Source organism: Cavenderia fasciculata (genome assembly GCF_000203815.1).
Source record: "Cavenderia fasciculata unplaced genomic scaffold Scf_Dfasci-F-a-25c12.r2-5, whole genome shotgun sequence".
In the NCBI taxonomy this organism is placed as follows: domain Eukaryota; phylum Evosea; class Eumycetozoa; order Acytosteliales; family Cavenderiaceae; genus Cavenderia; species Cavenderia fasciculata.
The window spans coordinates 2,061,889-2,081,718 of NW_004457729.1; the positions used below are offsets into that span (position 1 = coordinate 2,061,889).

The 19,830-nt window shown below is 32.3% G+C and overlaps 11 protein-coding genes and 1 non-coding gene across 12 annotated transcripts; 7 read left to right on the plus strand and 5 right to left on the minus strand.

Moving 5' to 3' along the window:
• Nucleotides 1-9: 9 nt before the first annotated feature.
• On the plus strand, nt 10-1,090 carry DFA_01145 (uncharacterized protein; the record flags this gene model as incomplete). The annotated part of the gene is made up of 3 exons (XM_004359059.1): nt 10-37; nt 111-132; nt 154-1,090. The coding sequence occupies 3 exons, from the start codon at nt 10-12 to the stop codon at nt 1,088-1,090; spliced, it is 987 nt and encodes a 328-aa protein (XP_004359116.1).
• A 277-nt stretch (nt 1,091-1,367) lies between these two features.
• On the plus strand, nt 1,368-1,886 carry DFA_01146 (uncharacterized protein; the record flags this gene model as incomplete). Its single annotated transcript, XM_004359060.1, has 1 exon — nt 1,368-1,886. One exon carries the CDS (start codon nt 1,368-1,370, stop codon nt 1,884-1,886), a length of 519 nt encoding a protein of 172 aa, XP_004359117.1.
• Nucleotides 1,887-2,221: 335 nt separating this feature from the next.
• Nucleotides 2,222-4,664, plus strand: DFA_01147 (uncharacterized protein; the record flags this gene model as incomplete). Its single annotated transcript, XM_004359061.1, has 2 exons — nt 2,222-2,928; nt 2,993-4,664. The coding sequence occupies 2 exons, from the start codon at nt 2,222-2,224 to the stop codon at nt 4,662-4,664; spliced, it is 2,379 nt and encodes a 792-aa protein (XP_004359118.1).
• Nucleotides 4,665-5,529: 865 nt separating this feature from the next.
• cycB (cyclin) lies at nt 5,530-7,011 on the plus strand (the record flags this gene model as incomplete). Its single annotated transcript, XM_004359062.1, has 3 exons — nt 5,530-5,775; nt 5,911-6,204; nt 6,292-7,011. The coding sequence occupies 3 exons, from the start codon at nt 5,530-5,532 to the stop codon at nt 7,009-7,011; spliced, it is 1,260 nt and encodes a 419-aa protein (XP_004359119.1).
• Nucleotides 7,012-7,745: 734 nt separating this feature from the next.
• DFA_01149 (Phox domain-containing protein) lies at nt 7,746-8,664 on the minus strand (the record flags this gene model as incomplete). The annotated part of the gene is made up of 3 exons (XM_004359063.1): nt 7,746-7,998; nt 8,080-8,405; nt 8,485-8,664. The coding sequence occupies 3 exons, from the start codon at nt 8,662-8,664 to the stop codon at nt 7,746-7,748; spliced, it is 759 nt and encodes a 252-aa protein (XP_004359120.1).
• Nucleotides 8,665-9,629: 965 nt separating this feature from the next.
• Nucleotides 9,630-10,046, plus strand: DFA_01150 (uncharacterized protein; the record flags this gene model as incomplete). The annotated part of the gene is made up of 2 exons (XM_004359064.1): nt 9,630-9,699; nt 9,784-10,046. The coding sequence occupies 2 exons, from the start codon at nt 9,630-9,632 to the stop codon at nt 10,044-10,046; spliced, it is 333 nt and encodes a 110-aa protein (XP_004359121.1).
• Nucleotides 10,047-10,712: 666 nt separating this feature from the next.
• DFA_01151 lies at nt 10,713-10,785 on the plus strand. The gene has a single exon. It is a non-coding gene; the product is annotated as a tRNA-Arg (tRNA).
• Nucleotides 10,786-11,660: 875 nt separating this feature from the next.
• On the plus strand, nt 11,661-13,358 carry DFA_01152 (uncharacterized protein; the record flags this gene model as incomplete). The annotated part of the gene is made up of 2 exons (XM_004359065.1): nt 11,661-13,290; nt 13,351-13,358. The coding sequence occupies 2 exons, from the start codon at nt 11,661-11,663 to the stop codon at nt 13,356-13,358; spliced, it is 1,638 nt and encodes a 545-aa protein (XP_004359122.1).
• Nucleotides 13,359-13,418: 60 nt separating this feature from the next.
• Nucleotides 13,419-13,896, minus strand: ecmI (cellulose-binding domain-containing protein; the record flags this gene model as incomplete). Its single annotated transcript, XM_004359066.1, has 2 exons — nt 13,419-13,497; nt 13,577-13,896. 2 exons carry the CDS (start codon nt 13,894-13,896, stop codon nt 13,419-13,421), a joined length of 399 nt encoding a protein of 132 aa, XP_004359123.1.
• Nucleotides 13,897-14,865: 969 nt separating this feature from the next.
• Nucleotides 14,866-16,116, minus strand: DFA_01154 (uncharacterized protein; the record flags this gene model as incomplete). Its single annotated transcript, XM_004359067.1, has 3 exons — nt 14,866-15,284; nt 15,366-15,943; nt 16,004-16,116. The coding sequence occupies 3 exons, from the start codon at nt 16,114-16,116 to the stop codon at nt 14,866-14,868; spliced, it is 1,110 nt and encodes a 369-aa protein (XP_004359124.1).
• A 248-nt stretch (nt 16,117-16,364) lies between these two features.
• On the minus strand, nt 16,365-18,632 carry npl4 (nuclear protein localization 4; the record flags this gene model as incomplete). The annotated part of the gene is made up of 8 exons (XM_004359068.1): nt 16,365-16,478; nt 16,579-16,770; nt 16,848-17,029; nt 17,097-17,637; nt 17,709-18,207; nt 18,294-18,394; nt 18,475-18,555; nt 18,630-18,632. The coding sequence occupies 8 exons, from the start codon at nt 18,630-18,632 to the stop codon at nt 16,365-16,367; spliced, it is 1,713 nt and encodes a 570-aa protein (XP_004359125.1).
• Nucleotides 18,633-19,035: 403 nt separating this feature from the next.
• DFA_01156 (FKBP-type peptidylprolyl cis-trans isomerase) lies at nt 19,036-19,608 on the minus strand (the record flags this gene model as incomplete). The annotated part of the gene is made up of 4 exons (XM_004359069.1): nt 19,036-19,121; nt 19,200-19,348; nt 19,433-19,518; nt 19,606-19,608. 4 exons carry the CDS (start codon nt 19,606-19,608, stop codon nt 19,036-19,038), a joined length of 324 nt encoding a protein of 107 aa, XP_004359126.1.
• Nucleotides 19,609-19,830: the final 222 nt, after the last annotated feature.

The following is a 19,830-nucleotide window of genomic DNA, read 5'->3' on the forward strand; positions in this document are numbered from 1 at the left end:
GAAATATAAATGAATCCATATAATCGTTTTAGTAATCGTATGTATATAATCTTCAATCTCTTTGTCTTTTGAATCTATATTAATATATTTTCTTTCTATTTATTTTTTAGTACCATTCATTATACCATTAGAGTAATACACCATTTGTTGAAGATTCTATGTTGAAGCAAGTCAGGCATGTTTTAGAAACTATGAAAAGAGGAATATATCAGAATCCTATGATGTTAAAACAGCAAAACATCATCAATTCTTGTTCATTCCTGATGATTCTGGTATTGGAAAGACAAGAGCAGGAGAGGAAATCGCCAATATTCCAGTAGACATTTTGTCTAGTGTTTGTCAAGGTGATCAAGACTTTATCTCGGCAATGAGAGATCCAATCTATTGCTACGTCAACCTCAACAACTCTAGTGGTCACTCTTTATGTGAATACATTGACAAGAAAGAAAGAGAGTATCGAATGGGTGCTCGTATTGCTCTTTCACAAGACCCAACTTGTAACAATCTATTGGATATTGTAAAGAAATATGACAATTTTGATTTTGATCGTGTCATCCATTCATTACTCATTAACAAACCAAACAAGACCAATGTGACTTCAATCATCATTCATATCGATAATCATCAACACTTTATAGATTCTATTCAAACCAAGTTTGGCGAGACTCTAGAATACGCAAAACACTCTTTTAAACAAATGATTGGTGTGATTGGTGGCCACATGCTCGGCAACACCTCCGATAATCATTTTATCGTTCCTGTACTCACTGGTACTTGCGACAATGATGTTCGTTTTGCAATGGCTGAGAATTGGACCAAAACCATCAACCTTGATCCACTAGATCCAACTAAAGTCAATCAACTTGTAGACCACTATCTCAAAGTCAATAATCGACAATTACTCGATCAACCACATTTTCAAATTGCAATTGGAGAGACAGGATTTATTCCATCCATATTGATCGATTTGTTGAAAAGTGCAAACAACAATCAATTACCACTTGGATACCAAGAATCAACCTATCAACTATATGTTGACAAATGGAATTTGGTGATGCAAAATCTGGGCAAAAATTTGATTCAAAAGTAAAGACACAAATCCTAGACTCGTTATGTTTACTAGCATTCTCTCGTTAAAGCCGTCGACATTCGCCATCCACTCTCAGAATCATCACTCTTTACTGTTGGTGATGCAAGAAGACTTGGTTTAGCGTATGCAAGTATTGATAAAGTACACCAGTTCCAAATTGTTACTCTCCACACACTCGAAATGGGATTGTATGGACTATATTCACCTTTTCCCATATATTTTTATTTGCTTGGTAAATGTATGTCTAACCAAGGTAGCAACAAACTATAGTCGAGAAATGACACCACTCTACCTATACTTTAAAGGTGCTACTGGTGCAACCAATCTTCCATTTTATTCTATTACACATACTCCAACCCGAGTCATCTTTGAAAAAGAATCATCACAACAATCCATGGAATCACCATATGTGTTGGTATGTAATTGCAAGAATCTATTTGATCCCCAAACCTATTTTAAAGATTCTTCTAAAAGTGGTAATATTCAAGTTTTAATCAAACACTTTTTAAATGATCATCAACCAAGTCATAATCATATTCAAGAATGGTATACAAATTTAATGAAAGAAATCTCTTCTTCTCTTCTTGACTCCTCGTCAACCGCCATTCTTTTATATATTACCAATCAAAAGATATCGAATCCAGAAAAGTTAATATCAGAATTTAACCAATATTGTAAAGATAATAATCTTGAAAATAGATATTTATTATTGTTTGATCATGATACCTTTCAAATCTTTCTTTCACCAACTTTTTCTCATCTCTTTAGATCCTCCCTACAAAGAACAAATAAATAAAAAAATCAATTTGAAAAAAAAAAAAAAAGGAGGGAAATTTGATGATATGATCATTGCCTAAATTGTATTATTACCCTTTTACTTTCAAAACATTATAGTGTCAAAGTTTTTATATATATTCAATATCTTATCTACTAAAAAGTAGATATATCTACATCTATCATATCTATCATATCTATCATATCTATCATATCTATCACATCTAAACTAGTAGATACAATTGTCAATTAGAAGTAATTAAGTTTTCTTCTTTTTCTTTTTCTTTTTTATACTTTTTTATAAATTCTAAATAGTAAACTCTATTCTAGAGAATCATCATCATCATCATTATCAATATGTCACAACATAGACCACATTTATCAGCTTCATCATCATCATTTTATGAAAGTAATCCAAGTGATAGATCATATACTATGGGAGGCGGAGGAGGAGGAAGGGTGAATCAAGCACCATCAACAACACCACAGAGAAGAACCAATCCTATGCCTCCAAGTTATCTGAATACACCAACTAGAATGACACCAGTTGACACTTCATCGACTAGTGGTATATTTGATGATACTCAGGTTGATCATAGATACGATCATGATCAGATACCTGTCACTCCAATCCGTCCGTCATCCCATCAGCAACACCAACAATACCAATATGAAAATGGGAGAACTCCAGTACACACAAATGGTCCCATCAATTCTTCATCTACTACTACAACTCCAGGTGCCTCTGTACCTTTTGAAAGATCAAATGGCAGTAGACCTACCACCTCCACAACAACCCCTTCTTCTCATGTGCCACCCTCACCAACTGCACCAAGAAGACCAACAACAGCAACACAACAATCATCGGCTACACCAACAACACAATCATCCATGTTTTCATCGATGCAATATCAAGACAACTTTGCTCAAGAGGGAAATGCAATGTCTGATCAATTAAAAAGATCTGCTTATCGAGCTGTAGGACAACAACAACAACAACAACCACAACAACAATCTCAACCACAACAACCTCCTCAACAACCACAATACACACAAAGAGATTTGTAAGTACTTACCAAGATCTTAATATTTCATATGTTATTTATATTAATTATTTATTTTTTATAGTCAACCAACACAATATGTTGATGAAGTTGAACAAAGACATCAACAACAACAACAACAACAACAACAACATTCATATATATCGCCAACTACATCACCATCAATAACAAAAGAAGGTGGAGATTATGTATCGGCAATCGAAAAACAATTAAATTTTATTACCAAACAACTGGAAAAGGAAAAGGCAAAGAATAGAGAATTACAATTATCATATTCCAACCAATCCTCAACAACAACTGCTCCAACATCAATGAATGGTAGTGGTATGAATGGTGATTATTATTCCCATCAACAACAACAACAACCACAACAACAACAATCTCAACCACAACAACAACCTCCTCAATATCAACAAAGTCAGAGTCAAGGACAAGGACAACAAAAATATTTTAATATTTCAGATGATATAATGGATAATTTTGATGAATTAAATCAAATTAGAAAACAATTGGATGATACAGTTGACAAGTTGTATAGAGAAAAGGAGAAATGTTCGGAAAAAGAGGCCATCAATACTGATTTGAGAAAACAGATTGATATGATTGAAAGAGAAAAGATGGAACTACAGAAATCAACCTTTTCATTCAAATCACATATTTCACTTGTCGAAGGGCGTCTCAAGGAGCGAGAGGCAGAGACCATGTCGCTTCGTGGCGTCAAAGAACACAAACACATCCTAGAGAGAGAAAAGAAATTGTTGGAAGAAAACAATAGTAAATATCTCGACGACATTAATGACATGTCGATTCGTTTCAACACTACGATTGCCGAAAAGAGCAGAACCGAGGAATCGATGAAATCGGAAATTGCCAAACTCGGCGAAGACAATCTCAAGTTGGCCCGTGAAAATCTTGCCCTCCGAGAAGATTATGAACAGCAAATCGCACATCTCCAATACTTTCAAAAGAACGAGAATGAAATGAAGAGTGAGATTGGAAGTTTGCAATCGGATATTAAAATTGTCAAAACTGACCACGAAACTCTTAGACGAAAAAACGACGAACTCTTGCGTCAACTCAGACAAAAGAGTGCTGTGGCCGACCAGGTGGATCAACTCAGAGAACAATTACACGAAAAGGATCAACATATTGCCAATCTTGTCAAGTTTGAAAAGGAGGCCCTACCAAGATTACAAACACTTGAACCCCAAAATAGAAAACTCGACCAACAAGTTCAACAATTGACGGCCGAGATTGACAGACTAAAGGATCAAAAGAAACAAGAATCCGCGTCCTATCAATCTAAACTTGCTCTGTTTGAAACCAATATGAAAGCGGCAAGTGCTCATGCTCAACAAACCATTTCTCAAAAGGATTCTCAATTAAAGGATTATAAGGATAAAATGGATGCTCTTAGAAAACAATTTGGTATGACTAGTATTAGTAGTGGTAGTGGTGTTGGAGATGGTAGTAGTAGTAGTATGAGTGGTAGTGGAATCCGTACTTCTCCAATGAGTTCTTCACAACATCAACCTCAACCACGTGTTCCACAACCTCAACCTCATCATCATACTCAACAACCAATACAACAACAAACTCATCATCATCAACAACCAACAACATTTTCACAACAACAACAACATCATACTCAACAACAACAACCAATACCAACTCATAGGCCAATGGCAGGAGGTCAATCTGGTGGAATTGGGGGTGGATCATCAATGAGACATTAATAAATCATCATCATAATAATCAATGTATTATTTATTTTTCTAAATCAATAACTAACTCTTAAATGTTAGTCATTTTTGTAAAAAGGACAGTCTTTTTGATCTTTGAACAAATTAAAAGAATAGAGTTGATGATCATGACCATGATTGATTAGGGGCTGTGTTCCCTTTTTTTTTTTGAATCTTCTTCTTCTTCATAGGCACTGTGTCATTTTTCTTGGGTTGGCTCCTCCTCACCGTATCTTTGAACGTTAGAATTCCATGCCAAACAATGTCTGTCACATAATTCAATTTGAAAATTCAAATTTTAAGCGGGTGCAACGGTCATAATTTTTTATGTGACACAACCTCGCTAGTTCCTTTTTTTGCTTTCTATCTTCACTTGTTCTTTCTTCTTTAATTATAATATACTACCACCCCTCATCATTAACCAAAAGTAAATATATATTTATATTATATATAATTACTTTTCAATAATGTAAGTATCCACTACTACTACCAATATACCATACATACCTATATCATCATCATCATCATCATCCATCCCCTCTTCTCTATGCTACAACACAACAGTAAACAGTATATGCACACACATGTCAACCAATCAACCAATCAACCAAACAACCAATCAGATTCAGATTCGTCTTTTATATTTAGATATACATATATGATCAGTTTTATTAATACCCTTTTTTTTCAATACCTACCAATTACACACTCTTCTTTCTTTTTCTATTCCTTTCCCATTTTCATAATCCATTCATCATTTCATTTGCATATTTTTTTTATAAATTATTATAATCATCTCTCAATCAATCATCCTCATCACACCTCAATCAATCCAATCAATCAATCATATATTTATAGAATGGCAACAATAAATCCACTAGTAAACAAGCCACTTGGCAGATCAAATACAACAGCACTTCATAACCTTGGAGGAGGTGTCATTGGAGATGAAAACAAGATCCCAGCCAAGGTATCGGCACTCGATAAGGCAAAGAGTGGAGTCACCCTCAAGTCTCGTGGTGCTCTATCAGAGATTACCAACAATACCATCTCTGGTGTCGTAGGTAAATCAGGCAAGAGCATGATTGCACCTTCTGCAGTTTTGGTACGTTTGCCACGCTTTTTCAAAAAATATTTGAATTTTGACTGACCTTGTTTTTTTTTTTTTTTTTTTTTTTTTTTGCCTCTTATTTTCTATTTCTTTTTTTTTTTTTCTGTTTCCCCTTTTACTACTGTTTAGCCACAACAATCAAACATTGTTCCAAGAATTGTATCAACAAGAGCCAAGAGTGAACTTGGTAATCTTAGAAACCAACAACCAACCAAATTGCAAAAGTTGGAAAACTCGGCCATTCCAACTCACATGCCATCGGAACATATGATTGATACCGACCAAGACAAGGACGCAATGATTGATGATGTCCATATGGTCGAAGCCGAACAACCTGAAAATATCGATATCTTTGATGCCCATGATCCACAATGTGTCGGGGAATATGTTAATGATATCTTTGCTTATTATAGAGATAAAGAGGTATGTAATAATAATAATAATATAAACAAACCTGGAAAATAATTATTTATTTATTAATTTAATTTTAATTTTAATTTTTTTTATTAGATTGCTGATAGAATTGATGGAGATTATATTCATGGACAACAACTTATTAATGAAAAGATGAGAGCCATATTGATTGATTGGATGATGGCTGTACATGTTAGATTCAAGATGATTTCAGAGACCTTTTTCTTGTCTGTCAATATTGTCGATCGTTATTTGAGCAAGGTGTCGATCCCAGTGGGCAAGTTGCAGTTGGTTGGCATCACCTCGATGTTGTTGGCTGCCAAGTATGAGGAAATCTACTCGCCACAAATCAACGACTTTATTGTCACTAGTGACAATGCCTGCACCAGGGAAGAGGTGTTGCTCATGGAGCGTAACATCTTGTCTGCCTTGCAATTCCACTTGACTACCACCACTCCATTGCACTTTTTGCGTCGTTTCTCCAAGGCTGCCGGATCCGACTCGCGCACCCACTCTCTCTCCAAGTATCTCACCGAGTTGTGTATGCTCGACTCTAAGCTCCTCAAGTACCTCCCATCCATGATTGCCGCCGCGTGCATCTATGTTGCCCGTCGCATGACCAACAGATGTGGACCATACTGGAACGTCACCCTCGAATACTACACTTGCTACAAGGAATCCGATGTTATTGCCTGTGCCCACGAAATCAACCTTTTAAGAAAGGGCGAAGATCACACCACTCTCAGAGCCACCAAGAAAAAATATTTGTCACCAAAGTTGATGGAAGTTGCTGCTATTCCTCCAGTTGATTTATAAATGAATATGAAAGGAAAAAGGAGGAAAAAGAAAAAGAAAGGAGCCAACAACAAACCAGCGGTTTAAAATTGATTCCATTTTTTTAAAAAATGGAATGAATAACAAATAATAATAATAATTTATATATATCTCCATCTCCATCTCTCATCATCACATAACAATCCAATCAACAAACAACAACAATTGGGAATTTTGTACAAAATATCACTACTACCTCCTCCTCCACAATTAACAATCCAATCAACCAATAACTATGACGAACCAACCGAATGTTTGAAAACAATTTCCATCCATCATCATCATCAATTACCAAATAATTATATTTCTTGTTCTCAGGTTGTTGTTTGAACTATCAACAACTATTTTTTTTTTCTATTATTTATTTTTAATTTACTTTTTTTAAAAAAAAAATAATAACCAACAACAACAATAATAATAATAATAATAATCAATCCAATGCTAATCAATTTTTTTTTCTCATCAAAAAGTACCAACAAGATCCTTATTCTTAGGTGTTAATAAGGAGTTTACTTGTTGTGTTTTTAAAAATAAATTTTCCAAAAAAAAAAAAAACCAAAACCAAAACAAACAAACAAACAAAGTTTTTTAATTTATCTAAACAACAAGAAACCATTAATGTTCCTATCTATATATCTATATATATATATTTGTTTTTAGTTATTATTATTTAAATGTTTTTTTGGTTTTTATTTTATACTTTTAGTTTGAATTGGTTAGTGAGATTTTGAAGTGGTTGTAGAGGTTTCATTGTCATCTTTGACAAATTGTAGGAAAAATGGAGCTTGGCTCATGACTGGATGATTTACAATTATCTTTAAGTATTCTTGGAGACCGATTCTTCTCTTTTCAGTATGGTCGTCAGATGAAAAGTAAATACCATTTTTCTTGGCTGGAAGACTTGGTGTATCATGTTCACCAAACATTCTAACAAATTGTGATTGAAGTAATACAAATTGTTTGTATCTTCTTGAAATGTTATATTTCCTAGGGGGGAAAATTAAATATATTAATACAACTGAGGTTATTAATTAATTTTAGTTTACATACTTTTGATCAACTTCAACTTCAATTAAATAGGCTGTATATGTTCTTGAGGAATTCTTTTCGGCTTCGACAACTTTTCTTGGTACTGTAATATCTTTGATGATGGTAGCAGGTGGTTTCTTGGCGGCTCCATTGGCAGTGGCCGATGATGTTGCTGGTGATGGTGTAGTAGATGTAGTAGTATTATGGTGGTTGTTTCCATTTAAAGAATAAGTAGAAGCAATAGAAGTTCCTTTTAATTGATTCTCTAAAAATAGATTCTTTGTGGTTTCTGTTGCCAACTTTTCACTCAACACTCTATTGGCTTCTTCCAATCTAAATAATTCATCCTAAATGAATGGAAGGAAAGAAAGATAGAGAGAGACAATTAGTTATGTATTCCATTTTTTTGCATTATATATTACACACTCTTAGATTTATATTTGAAATCTTTGCCAATTCAGCCTTTAATTTAATATTTTCAGTCTCTAACAAGGCAACCTTTGACATTTCCGATGATAGTAACTTTTCAAAGGAGCTTCTTAATTCCTTTTCACCATCGATCGATGATGATGATGCAATTGATTCAGATGATGCTACTGTATTCATATTATTTGTTTTCTTATCTATTTACTATTATTATTATTATTATTATTGTACAAGTACTTTTTGAGCTGTGAATGATCTATATACTCTTTTTTGCTTGCTAGATATTCTAAAATGAATTGAAAAGTAGAGTGACGAGTAAAAAAACAAGGGTTGTTGTTATGCACTTAAGTGTGGTGTTGCGAAAACAATGTTTACCGAATGAATAAAGTAATTGAGCACAGAAAAAAACAACAAATGAATGAACAAGTATACAAATAAGTAAGAGGAGTCTTTGAGCAGAGAGAGTCTTTAGGGATATTCTATTGCAAAAAACGCGTCAATTTTTATTTAAAAAAAAACAATTTAAACAGCCATCACCTTGTTATGGTCTTTGGGGTTGTTGAGGTGCAACCAGGCCAAAACAACTGATAAAAAAAATCCACAGAAAATCTTTTTTTTTTTTCCTCAGTTTTTAAAAAAAGAGCAATGCAAGCGATAGTTCTTTTGTTTTTGTTTATTTTCTTTTCTTTTATTAGTTTAAAAGAATATTTGTACTTATGACTACGAACAAATATGAGGAGACTATTGCAATATCATGGTTGACATTAACAATTAATTGTCGCCAAGTACTATTCTCTCTACCTCTCTTTGCTCGCTAATGTGGTCTTTACCTTTTTTGGTTTTGGTATTAATATATTGGTCACTCTGAAAGGAATATATGACCAAACTATAGTTGACACTATTCATTCTTTGTTTTTCTCGGTGTACGATAGAGTAGAGTATCTCCTTTTTTGGGTGGCGTGGTGCGGTGAGATATATATCCAAATCTCAAAGATACCACCCGGTGTTTCTATATATTCGATATCAATTAATTAATGAATGCATATTTTCTATATAAACCGTGGTCAATCGATGGTTATTCATCATCAAACCAATCACATCAATCAAACAACCAACAACCTAAACTAAACTAAACTGCCTTCAAAATGTTCAAATCTTCAACCATTATTTTCACATTTGCCATTATTCTTTGTGCTGTATTTGCCAACGCTGCAAGTATGTCTACATATTGAAACCAATAAAAAAAAAAAACTTTAAATATTAATACTATCTTTCTTTTATTATTTTCTAAATTTAAAGTTACAAGTGTAATCCAAGATGGAAAGAAATTAACTATTAATTATTCACCAATGACAATGATTTGGTTCGAGAATGAACTCTACAACAATGGATTGACTACTGATATTGCACCATATTGTATTGCCAAGTATGGATGGTCTCCATTGGTTTGCAACTTGCCAACCGTCCCATCTTGTGATACTATCCGTCTCTATGGTGCCACTGGTATTGGTGGTTCAAACATTGAAATGCAATATGCTTTTAATTGTACCGTCGTTGCTTAAATATATATATATATATATATATATATATATATATATATATATATATATATATATATCAACTACAATGTATAAATATTAATCTTTGTTGAAGCTAGAAAGTAAATAAAAAATAATTAAATCATTCATTTCTTTCTCTCAACAAAATTATCCTCTCGTCTTTGATCGGTTTTTTATTACTCTCTTCAACTCTCCAATAATAATAATAATAATTTATTCAACAAGGATCAAATATATTAATATAGATTTATTATCATTGTTGATGACATGGGAGATTACTATCATTCACTACCTCCATACATAGAATACATCAACACTAAATGGCCGTTATTCCAAACTTTACAACGATTGCTATTAATGCAAGTACTTGTCCCATTGGTTAAAAAAGAATATCAATTGATTTGTTTGGAAATCCCTTATTACTAGATCATATTATACCACTTGTATGCTTGGTAAAATATTAGAAAAAATTGGCAGGCAAAAAACTTTATTTTTGAATTGAAGGGTGAAAAGGAAATTTATCATAAAATTTGTGGTCAAGAATGTCTAGAATAAATATTTATCAATTAATTGTAGATTAGAGTGGTCACTAAATTTAGTTTGATTTCAAAATTGAAAAAAAGGGGGTATAAAAGCGCCAAAAAACATTTTTGGACATCAAATTAGCGCGGATGTTTAGCTCAGTTGGAAGAGCGATTGGCTACGAACCAATAGGTCGCAGGTTCAACCCCTGCATCATTCAAATGCTTTTGTTTTATTTTTCTGCCTTTGAAAGGGGGAGCCCTGAGACTTTTTGAAGTGGCTAGAGCGAGTGAGCGATCTCTAACCCCTAGAATAATTGCATGGCTGTCTCTACCCTGTAATGAGTGAAACGAATAATAAGTTGCTGTGCTCTTGCTTCTAGGTTGAGTGGTTTTGTTTATATAAATAACTCTTTGCCACAAAGGTTATCTCATTTCATCATTAAACTAAACAAAATAAAATTTCTAGTGGTGATCCTGGACCCACCTTAGTAGTAAAAAAAAAAGCCTTTGCGGGTGAGCTTTTTTGTCATTGTTCTCCCATCCAACGATTCCAACTCATAAATGAACTAGGGAGCCCATTGGAAGGTCTTGAAAAGAATAAATTAACAATATTTTTGGTTCCAGTAGTAAGTCTGATCTCATTTATGACTTTTTCAATATCATATCACTATCAATTCAATTTAAAGCTTGGTTGGTTGGCTTAATTGTGTACTATTATATTTATCTTTTGGTAAAAGGTATTTAGCGGAAGGAATGAGAAGGATTCATTTGTCAAAGAGGGACTTATTGGTTGATCTTGAAGATCAATATCGATATATCGAGAGTTGTGGTTGATCAACCAAGATACTTTTCTTCAGCGAAAAATATTTTTTGAAAATTAATTAATCACTTTTTTGTTTTTTTTATTTTCTCTCAGCTCCTAATCCTCACCCATCATGATCATATGGTGATTAATATTCTTTCAACTTCAAGCCTTATTGCTTAAACAAATAATAATAACAATAATATAGTTAACTAGCCCCTAATACCTAGTAACCACTAAACATCAACTCTTCTTTTAATATTTAAAATCTACTACTATCTTTAAACAAAAATGGATGCTCAACTACAATTACAACAACAACAATTACAACAACAACAACAACAACAACTGTACTTTCAAAATGTTTATACACATACACCAATCACCAACAATCAAACACCAATCTATGGATCATTCCAAAAGCTAAACCAGAGTCAACTTGTACTAAAAAACACTGGTCTCCTCTGTCATCAGTACCCATCATCATCATTATCATCGATTCAGTCAATTCAGTCGATTCAACCAAGCCAACAAGACCAAGAATTATTTGATCTTTTACTCAAACAATCAGCTCTTGTTCAATTTGACCAACCAATAATGGACTGTACTGCTAGCTTTTTGTCCTCTGAAACCACATTCGACATGTCACCGTCATCGGCAGACTCTTCTCCATCCTTTTACTCGTCACCAACCTGTTCTACTGCCTCTTCCTCGCCATTGATGATGACAACCCCATCAAACTTTATGCCTGAAAGCATTGGTATGCCATCGTCACCTTTGACCGTCTCTCAACAATCCATCTTTCCATTTGTTGATCTATACAACCACCAACAACAACAACAACAAGATACCACCACAGTCTTTGTAAACATGTTACCAGAGACTACGACCCCTCCAGCTCAACAAATGTCACAACTATTACCATCACAACCCTTACCATCACAAATGTTACCATCGCAACTGTTGCCATCACCAAAGTCACCTCAATCTGACTATTCTGAAATGAGTGATACAGATTCTGACAATTCAGACCTTGTTCCGGGATCGGCTAGACCCAGTCATATGAGCTCGGTACCAAAAAAAGTCATTACACCAAAACAACAACAAGTCCGTAATCAACAACGTCCCAAGAAATCAAAAAAGGGTGCTATTGTCCAATCGTCGTCGTTGTCGTCGTCGTCGCTGTCGTTGGGAGAAGGAATGACCATGACTATGACAACAAGTGCCAATGTAGCCGTTGAGAATGGAAATATGAATCCATGGACATTCCAGATGCAGGGTACTCTATACCGTGACGACGAGACACTCATCAAACGCCAACACATCATTGTGATTGCATCGTGTGACCACGAGTCGAGCGAGACCTACAACATTGAAAACCAAACCTCCAATGTTGACGATGACGGTATTGCTTGCATCAAGGGTATCAAGGTGACCAAGGCACTGCGTAGTCGTAGCCGTGCCACTCAAGGTACTGCCAATGTCCAAAAGTTCAAGTTGCACTTTGTAGCCTATGACAAAAAGGGCAGCTTCCTCGTCCCCATCCCCAACTGCCACATTGTATCCGAAGATATCACCTACTTGGCCAACACCAAGAACATGTTGCCACCCGACATTACTCAAGTCGAAAAGATCACTGCCGACAAGCTACCAAGCAACTTTGTCACTCAAGATGCCGACACTTATATCTTTTACTGTAACCGTATCAAATGGGGAAAGTCAAACAACTTTTCAATTGCTTTCCAAGATCCCAGAACACAAGAGATCGTTAGCTATGTAACAGAGTCTGATAGCACTCGTCTCACCCCAACTCTAAAGAAAAAGGTTTCTGGTTTCCTTTCAGTTCCAATTGAATATAGAAATTATAATTTGGTTGCTGGTTTTTATTCTAAAAAGGATAAAACTACTATTTGGAGTAATAGTTTTTTTAGTCTTGAAAAATAATAAAATAATAAAATATATAAAGATTTATTTTTTATAGATAAATAGACAAATAATACAATTACATTTTAAACTATAATATATATATTTAGTTTAGTACTATAGAGTTTAATATCCTTTTGATTTTGAAGTAAAGGCAATATCAGCAATATTAAAAATTGCTGGTTTTGTTCCTTTATTAATATATCTAAATAAATTAAAAAAAAAAGAGTTAATATATTTTTTATCTTTCTTTCTTTTGTTTGTTTTTTTTTTTAAATATTTACCCAAAAGAATGAGATTCTCTAACTTTGATACCATAATCACCAACAGCACTTGGAAGAGAATAGACATTATCATATTGATGATCAAGTTCCCAAATATCTTGATCACGACGAAGACCAAGTGAGTTCTTTTCGGCCACAAGTGTAGCCCCGTAGATTGTTTGATCACAATTATTTTTTAAAACAACATCCCAAACAGTGTAGGTTCCTTGGTCATCTGTCCATGAATTTTTGGCAGTTTGCGATACAGATAAAATGTTTTGGCCAAATGCAATAGCATTGAATGAAATAATAATAAATAAAATTGATAATAATAATCTCATTTTTTTAAAAATGATTAAATAAATAAATAAATATAATTGTAAATTAATTAATTTTGGTAATGAATATTAAAAATCAATTCGTTAATTTGTTTATTTATATGTTTCCAAAATGACAATGTGATATTCATGGTGATTCTTTAGAGAGTGAAAAAAGTATATTAAATACCCACTCTAATAGTAAAAGTAGTAGGGGTCGGGGGGGGGGGGGATATTTATTGTGCTATTAGTTTAAAATCCTCTTATCACACCATATGATATGTTGGGATCAGATAAGATTGGAATGGAATTTAATCATTCTCTAATTAAAGGAAGGTTTGTATTCTTCCTACTCTTAATATTTTGTCATGACTTTTTGTTTAATGTTGTTGGTAACCGACCACCCCATCCGATCCAAAGTATTTTTTATATATGCTCTCTTGTATGACCATATATAGACAAAATAATATGCCGGCAAAAATTTGTTTAATAAACAATCATTTTTCTTTTAATTTTTTCCAATACCAGTCAACTGTACAGTCCGTTGTTCTTTCTTTGTAAATATTTTTCATGTATAATACGACAATTTTACATCTACTATATCTTTAATCTATTGGAGAAAATTATAAACGTAAAAAAAAGATGATATACATGTTAACGACAGTGGGGGAATTAGTAAATGGAATTAAGTGTTAAATTTAAAAAAAAATCCAATTCTACCTATCTATCTGATTGTATTATATACTAGTATGATCAAAATTAATATTCAAATTGTCAATTTGATTGGGTAACGTTTTAACTCACCAAATTTGAAAGAATACAAATATTAATCTATCTATTGTTCAAAAATGGAGCTCCCTTTTAATTTTTTATAGTATATAGGGATCTTTTCAAACCAAAAAAGGAAAAAAGAAGGATCCAATAATTATTTCATTATTTGATTTGATTCATTTTAATTTATTAATATTTCTTTCTTTTTTTTTTTTCTTTTTTTTATGTCCTACGATCAATTAATCTAATGATATCTTGAAGGACTGATTTCTTTGTAGATTTCATATCAGGAGAAGTACTTGTATTATAATCGATACCATCAACATTGATTGGAGCATTGTCATCATAAATTCCAAATACCAAGTCGATATGTCCAACATTTGGATAACGATTGAATATATATCTATATGGACTGTCTTTTCTAGTGTTATTACTTTTGAATCGCGTTGAAATTATATATTCAAATTTCTCGGCAGAGCTTATTGGGACCGTCTTATCAAGTTCGCCATGCAACAAGAAAATATTACAAGGTAGTGTCAATGATTTTTCTTCGTGTAACTCTAGTAAATGACATGGTGAATATTGTTTAAATTTTGATGGTCCTTTACATGCTGGTCTCATTGGTGATACATGTTCAAGTCCTAAAATAAAAAAAAGAAAAGAAAAAAGTTAGATATCTATCTCTTTTTTTTCTTTGTCTATTTATGTCTCTTTCTATTTACCTCTTTTACTTTCATGAATAAAATGATCAGAAATATCATAAACACCACCCATACCAATAAATGATCGAATAGATGGGGCAGATGGTACGGCAGTGGAAGATGGATGTTCGATGAGACGTGTACAAACGTATAGGGCAGTGATATGAGCACCAGCACTATGACCTGCCAAATGAATATTGTCTGGTGTTCCTCCATACTCGTGTACATGATTCTTTACATGGACTAGTAGTTGTTCAACATCATCTACCATCTCTGTGACTGTTCCTTTTGGATAGAGGGTATAGTTACACACTACTACAATGATACCTCTATCTGACAATTGTTTTCCAAGTAGAATATATTGAATCTTGTCTCCATATCCCCAAGATCCACCATGTACAAACACCAAACATGGTCTAATCTTTGTTGTCACCGATGTCTCACTCTTTTTTGGTAGATAGACATCACAAACATTTCTAGGTCGTTTAGCAGAGTATTTGATATCTTTAATGATACGATTTGATTTTGTACCAACAAAAAAGTAATACAATATTGATCTAATTGCAATTGACCAACATTCTAAATAAAATAATATATTTCTAAAAAAGTATATAAGAAAAAGAGATTGATAAATCTTTGTATTTATATATATTTGTTACCCAATTACAAGTTTAGTAGTGATAAAGAACTTTTGAATTTTAGATTTAGCTACTTGTTTATATTTAACAAGTAACTCTTTATCCATTACATCATGATCAGAAACTAATGACATTCTTAGATATAAATATAAAGAAAGAAGAAAAGAAGAAAAGAATAAGAAGAAGAAGTTTATTGTCTTCCTTTGTAATATTACTACTCTTTTTTGTGTAAACAACAACAACAATGAACATACAAACAAACAAAATTTTGGTTGAAAAAATCAGATTTATAATTTTGTTGGGATATTTATTTATTTCTTTTATTTTTACTCTGTTACTTATAATATATTTCTGGTTTGCTTGTTTTTATAATTTGATATTTTTAATGATCATAACCAATAAATTGACTAACAATGGCATCAATTAGATCATAGTAACTTGCCAAATGAGTTGTTGTCTTTGATTTAATATTTTCGCAAATTGGTGGGAAATCAGTCTAAATAGAAAAAAAAAAAGAAAAAAGAAATGATTAATAAACCATACCTATTGATTAAACTCTTCTTATTCTTCTTCTTTTTTCTTTTTCTTTTTCTTACCTTTAAATCAAAAATATTATTTATAAGTAAAAATATTAAAAAGTGGAAATCTGAAAAGAAATATAATTTTGACTGATCTTGATTATCGATTTTGTAAGATACAAGATCAGAGTTACTAGTTTCTGGAATTCTATTATTAACAGGAAAGGTTGTATGTAAAAATGGTTTATCTTCTCTTGCTTTAACAGGTACCTAAAGTAAAAAAATAAAAATAAATATTAGTACTCTTTTTTTTCTTTTTACTCTTTTTTTTTTTTCTTTTTTATTACATTTGCAATAAAGAAATTGATATCAGCCAAATTAGTTTCAGAACCTTCTACAAATACAGGTGACTTTAATTTACATTTGGTAGGATCTTCTTGATTTGCTAAAAATTCTCCAGTCTTTTCAAGTTTTAATGCTTGATCTGAAACTTGGAAAGCTTCCAAATTACTTTTACCTTCACTATTTACTAAAATATTAGAAAAAAAAGGTTAATATAAATTATAATTTCTATTTCTATTTCTTTTTTTACTTACTTGTTAAAATTAAAGTTACAAAAGATTTACCATACTTGTTTTGGAAAGAAGCAGCTTGAATGATATCAGTTGAAGACATGATATATTTTCTAGAGGGATGGGAAAAGATCCAACCAACACGAGTGAGACCAAGCATGGAAGCCATTGATTCGACCTTGTCGATAAACTTGTCTTCCAACAAGGTAAAGTTGGTCTTGTTTCCCTTTTGAGGTGGTTCATAGATGCATTCAACCACGACACTACCATCGTCGAGATAGTTGCCATAGAGGAATCCACATCGTTGTTCTTCAAACTTTTTGTTGCTAATATATTGTTGGAAAACATTTGCCGACTCAAAGTTGATGGCAACACCTGGAGCATGAGCAATATCCTGTGCCTTTAACTTCATCTTTAATCCCTCTCTCCATTCTATACAATCGATACATGATCCATTTGGTCCATGATTCTTACATCTTCTCTTTGGTGGTTCAGTTGCATTTGGATCATCCTTTGGTAAACAATTTGTACATTTTGCATTTGGTCCATGTAAACATCTTAATTTCTAAATAAAAAAAAATAAAAAAAAGTTAGAGTTATAAATATATATATATATATTATTTTGATGTTACATACAGATTCTTCTTTTGTTCTATTTGCAAATGTTGATTTTGATGTTTCATTATTATTGTTATTATTATTGTTTGGATCAATTTTTGGTGAAGAAGTACCAGGAGTTGAAGATGGTGAAGAGTTTGTAGAGGTTTCATCCTTTTTACCCATACAATTGACACAAACTGCTTGAGGTCCATGATTACATTTATGGGCTACAGTCTTTCCAACACGAAGACAGTTACTACATTTCGATCCCTTTGGATGGTTACACAGCCATTTTAATTTCTTTCCAGAAAACTTCTTGTCTTGACAGTTGACACAGGTTGCATTCTCTGGGTGAACACATTTCTGTTCTCCTTTTGCATCTGAACAAAATACACAACGATCAGTTGCCGCATGTTTACACGATGATGTTAATGGTCCTTTATTCTCTTCTTCCTCTTCTTTTTTAGCTTCTTCTTGTTTTCTTCTAGTCTCTGTTGGTGATTCTCCTGCCAATAAATAAATTAAATCTCCAGTTCTAAAAGGTAAATGTTAATAATGAATAAAGATGTGTCTTTTTTTTAAATGAATATATTTATATATATATATATATATATAGCATACCTAATTCCTGCATTTTGTAATGATGATTCAATCTTGAATGGTTGACCTCTTGGTGATGATGCTAAAAATGCTCCTTCTATATTTACATTTAATGCTTTTAACTAAATGAAATGTTTGTTTTTGTTATAGTTAAGGTTTGTTTAGTATTATTATTCTTTTCAATATATATAAATCTACAAACCTTTGATAATACATCCTTGATGATTGATGTATCATTGAGGTCTAATTTACTTGTTCCTGATGGAGTTCTAACTGCAATGATCTATCGATAGATAGACAAGTACAAATCAATTGATTAATATTCATAATATTCTTATACTTTTTAATGATATTTACCATTTTATATCTATCTATCTCTTTTTCTACACAATTTAAAATGATATTCTATTTCCTTTTTCTCTTTCTATTTCTTTCTCTCTCTTTCTATTTTTATATGCACACAATTTATATTATATATATTAAATCAAAACTAAATTCAGAGTGATTAGGTTGTGATTCACACACGCACTTTAAGAATAGAAGAAGAAGCAGAAGTTCACCTTTGTAAAAATTAAATTTAATTTAAATATTTGTTTTTCTCTCTCCTTCCTTTTAAAGCAATAAAGTAGGAGTTTTCTTTTCTTTTCTTTTTTTTTTTTTATATGTTTGTTCTTCTAGAACCAGAGTTAATGATTAATAATTATTATTTATTAATATTCAATATTGTTATTAAATTTCATCGAGTTTTACTTTATTTATTTATTTATTTCCAGTCAATGAGTTCAACTTCAAAGATCAAAGTGGCATTTGGTGGGATGACATTACCGGCACCACGAGCACCATATCCATCTATAATAATAATAATAAATAATAAAAATAAATGTTAGTGATCCGACGATGATAAGATAGGTATAGTGTTTAACATACAATCTGGGGAGATGGTCAATTCAGAGGTTTCACCCTTTGACATCTGGGCAACACCTTCATCCCAACCCTTGATAACTTGACCGGCACCCAACTTGAAGCTGAATGGAGCACCTCTCTTTCTTGATGAATCAAAAACGGTACCATTGGTTCTAATAATATTATGAATGAAAAACAGATATATATATAAGTAACAATGAACTTCTTAAGTACCTGTTGTATATTTTAAAACTTACAAACGACCGACATAGTGAACGTTGACACTGCTTCCAACTGGTGGCTTAACACCACTACCAATCTTCTTGATGAGAATTTCTACACCCTAAAGTCGTATAGTAAGTAAATTAAATCATCTTTTGTTAGTTTATACATATGTCACTTGTTTTGATTTGAATCATATGATTATTACCATTTTGTATTATTATTATTTCTATTAACACTAATTTAATTTTTTACAATGATGATGATCACGTTTCAAGGGTCAGGTGATGTTCGGAGAGAGAAACAAAAAATTTGTTTTTTTTTAATTTTTTAAATTATTTTTATTATTATTTAATAACCCTCCTATATTGAGGATTTAGAATAATAGTTTATTCTTTCAAAAAACCTATCTACTACACCTTTTATAAATATA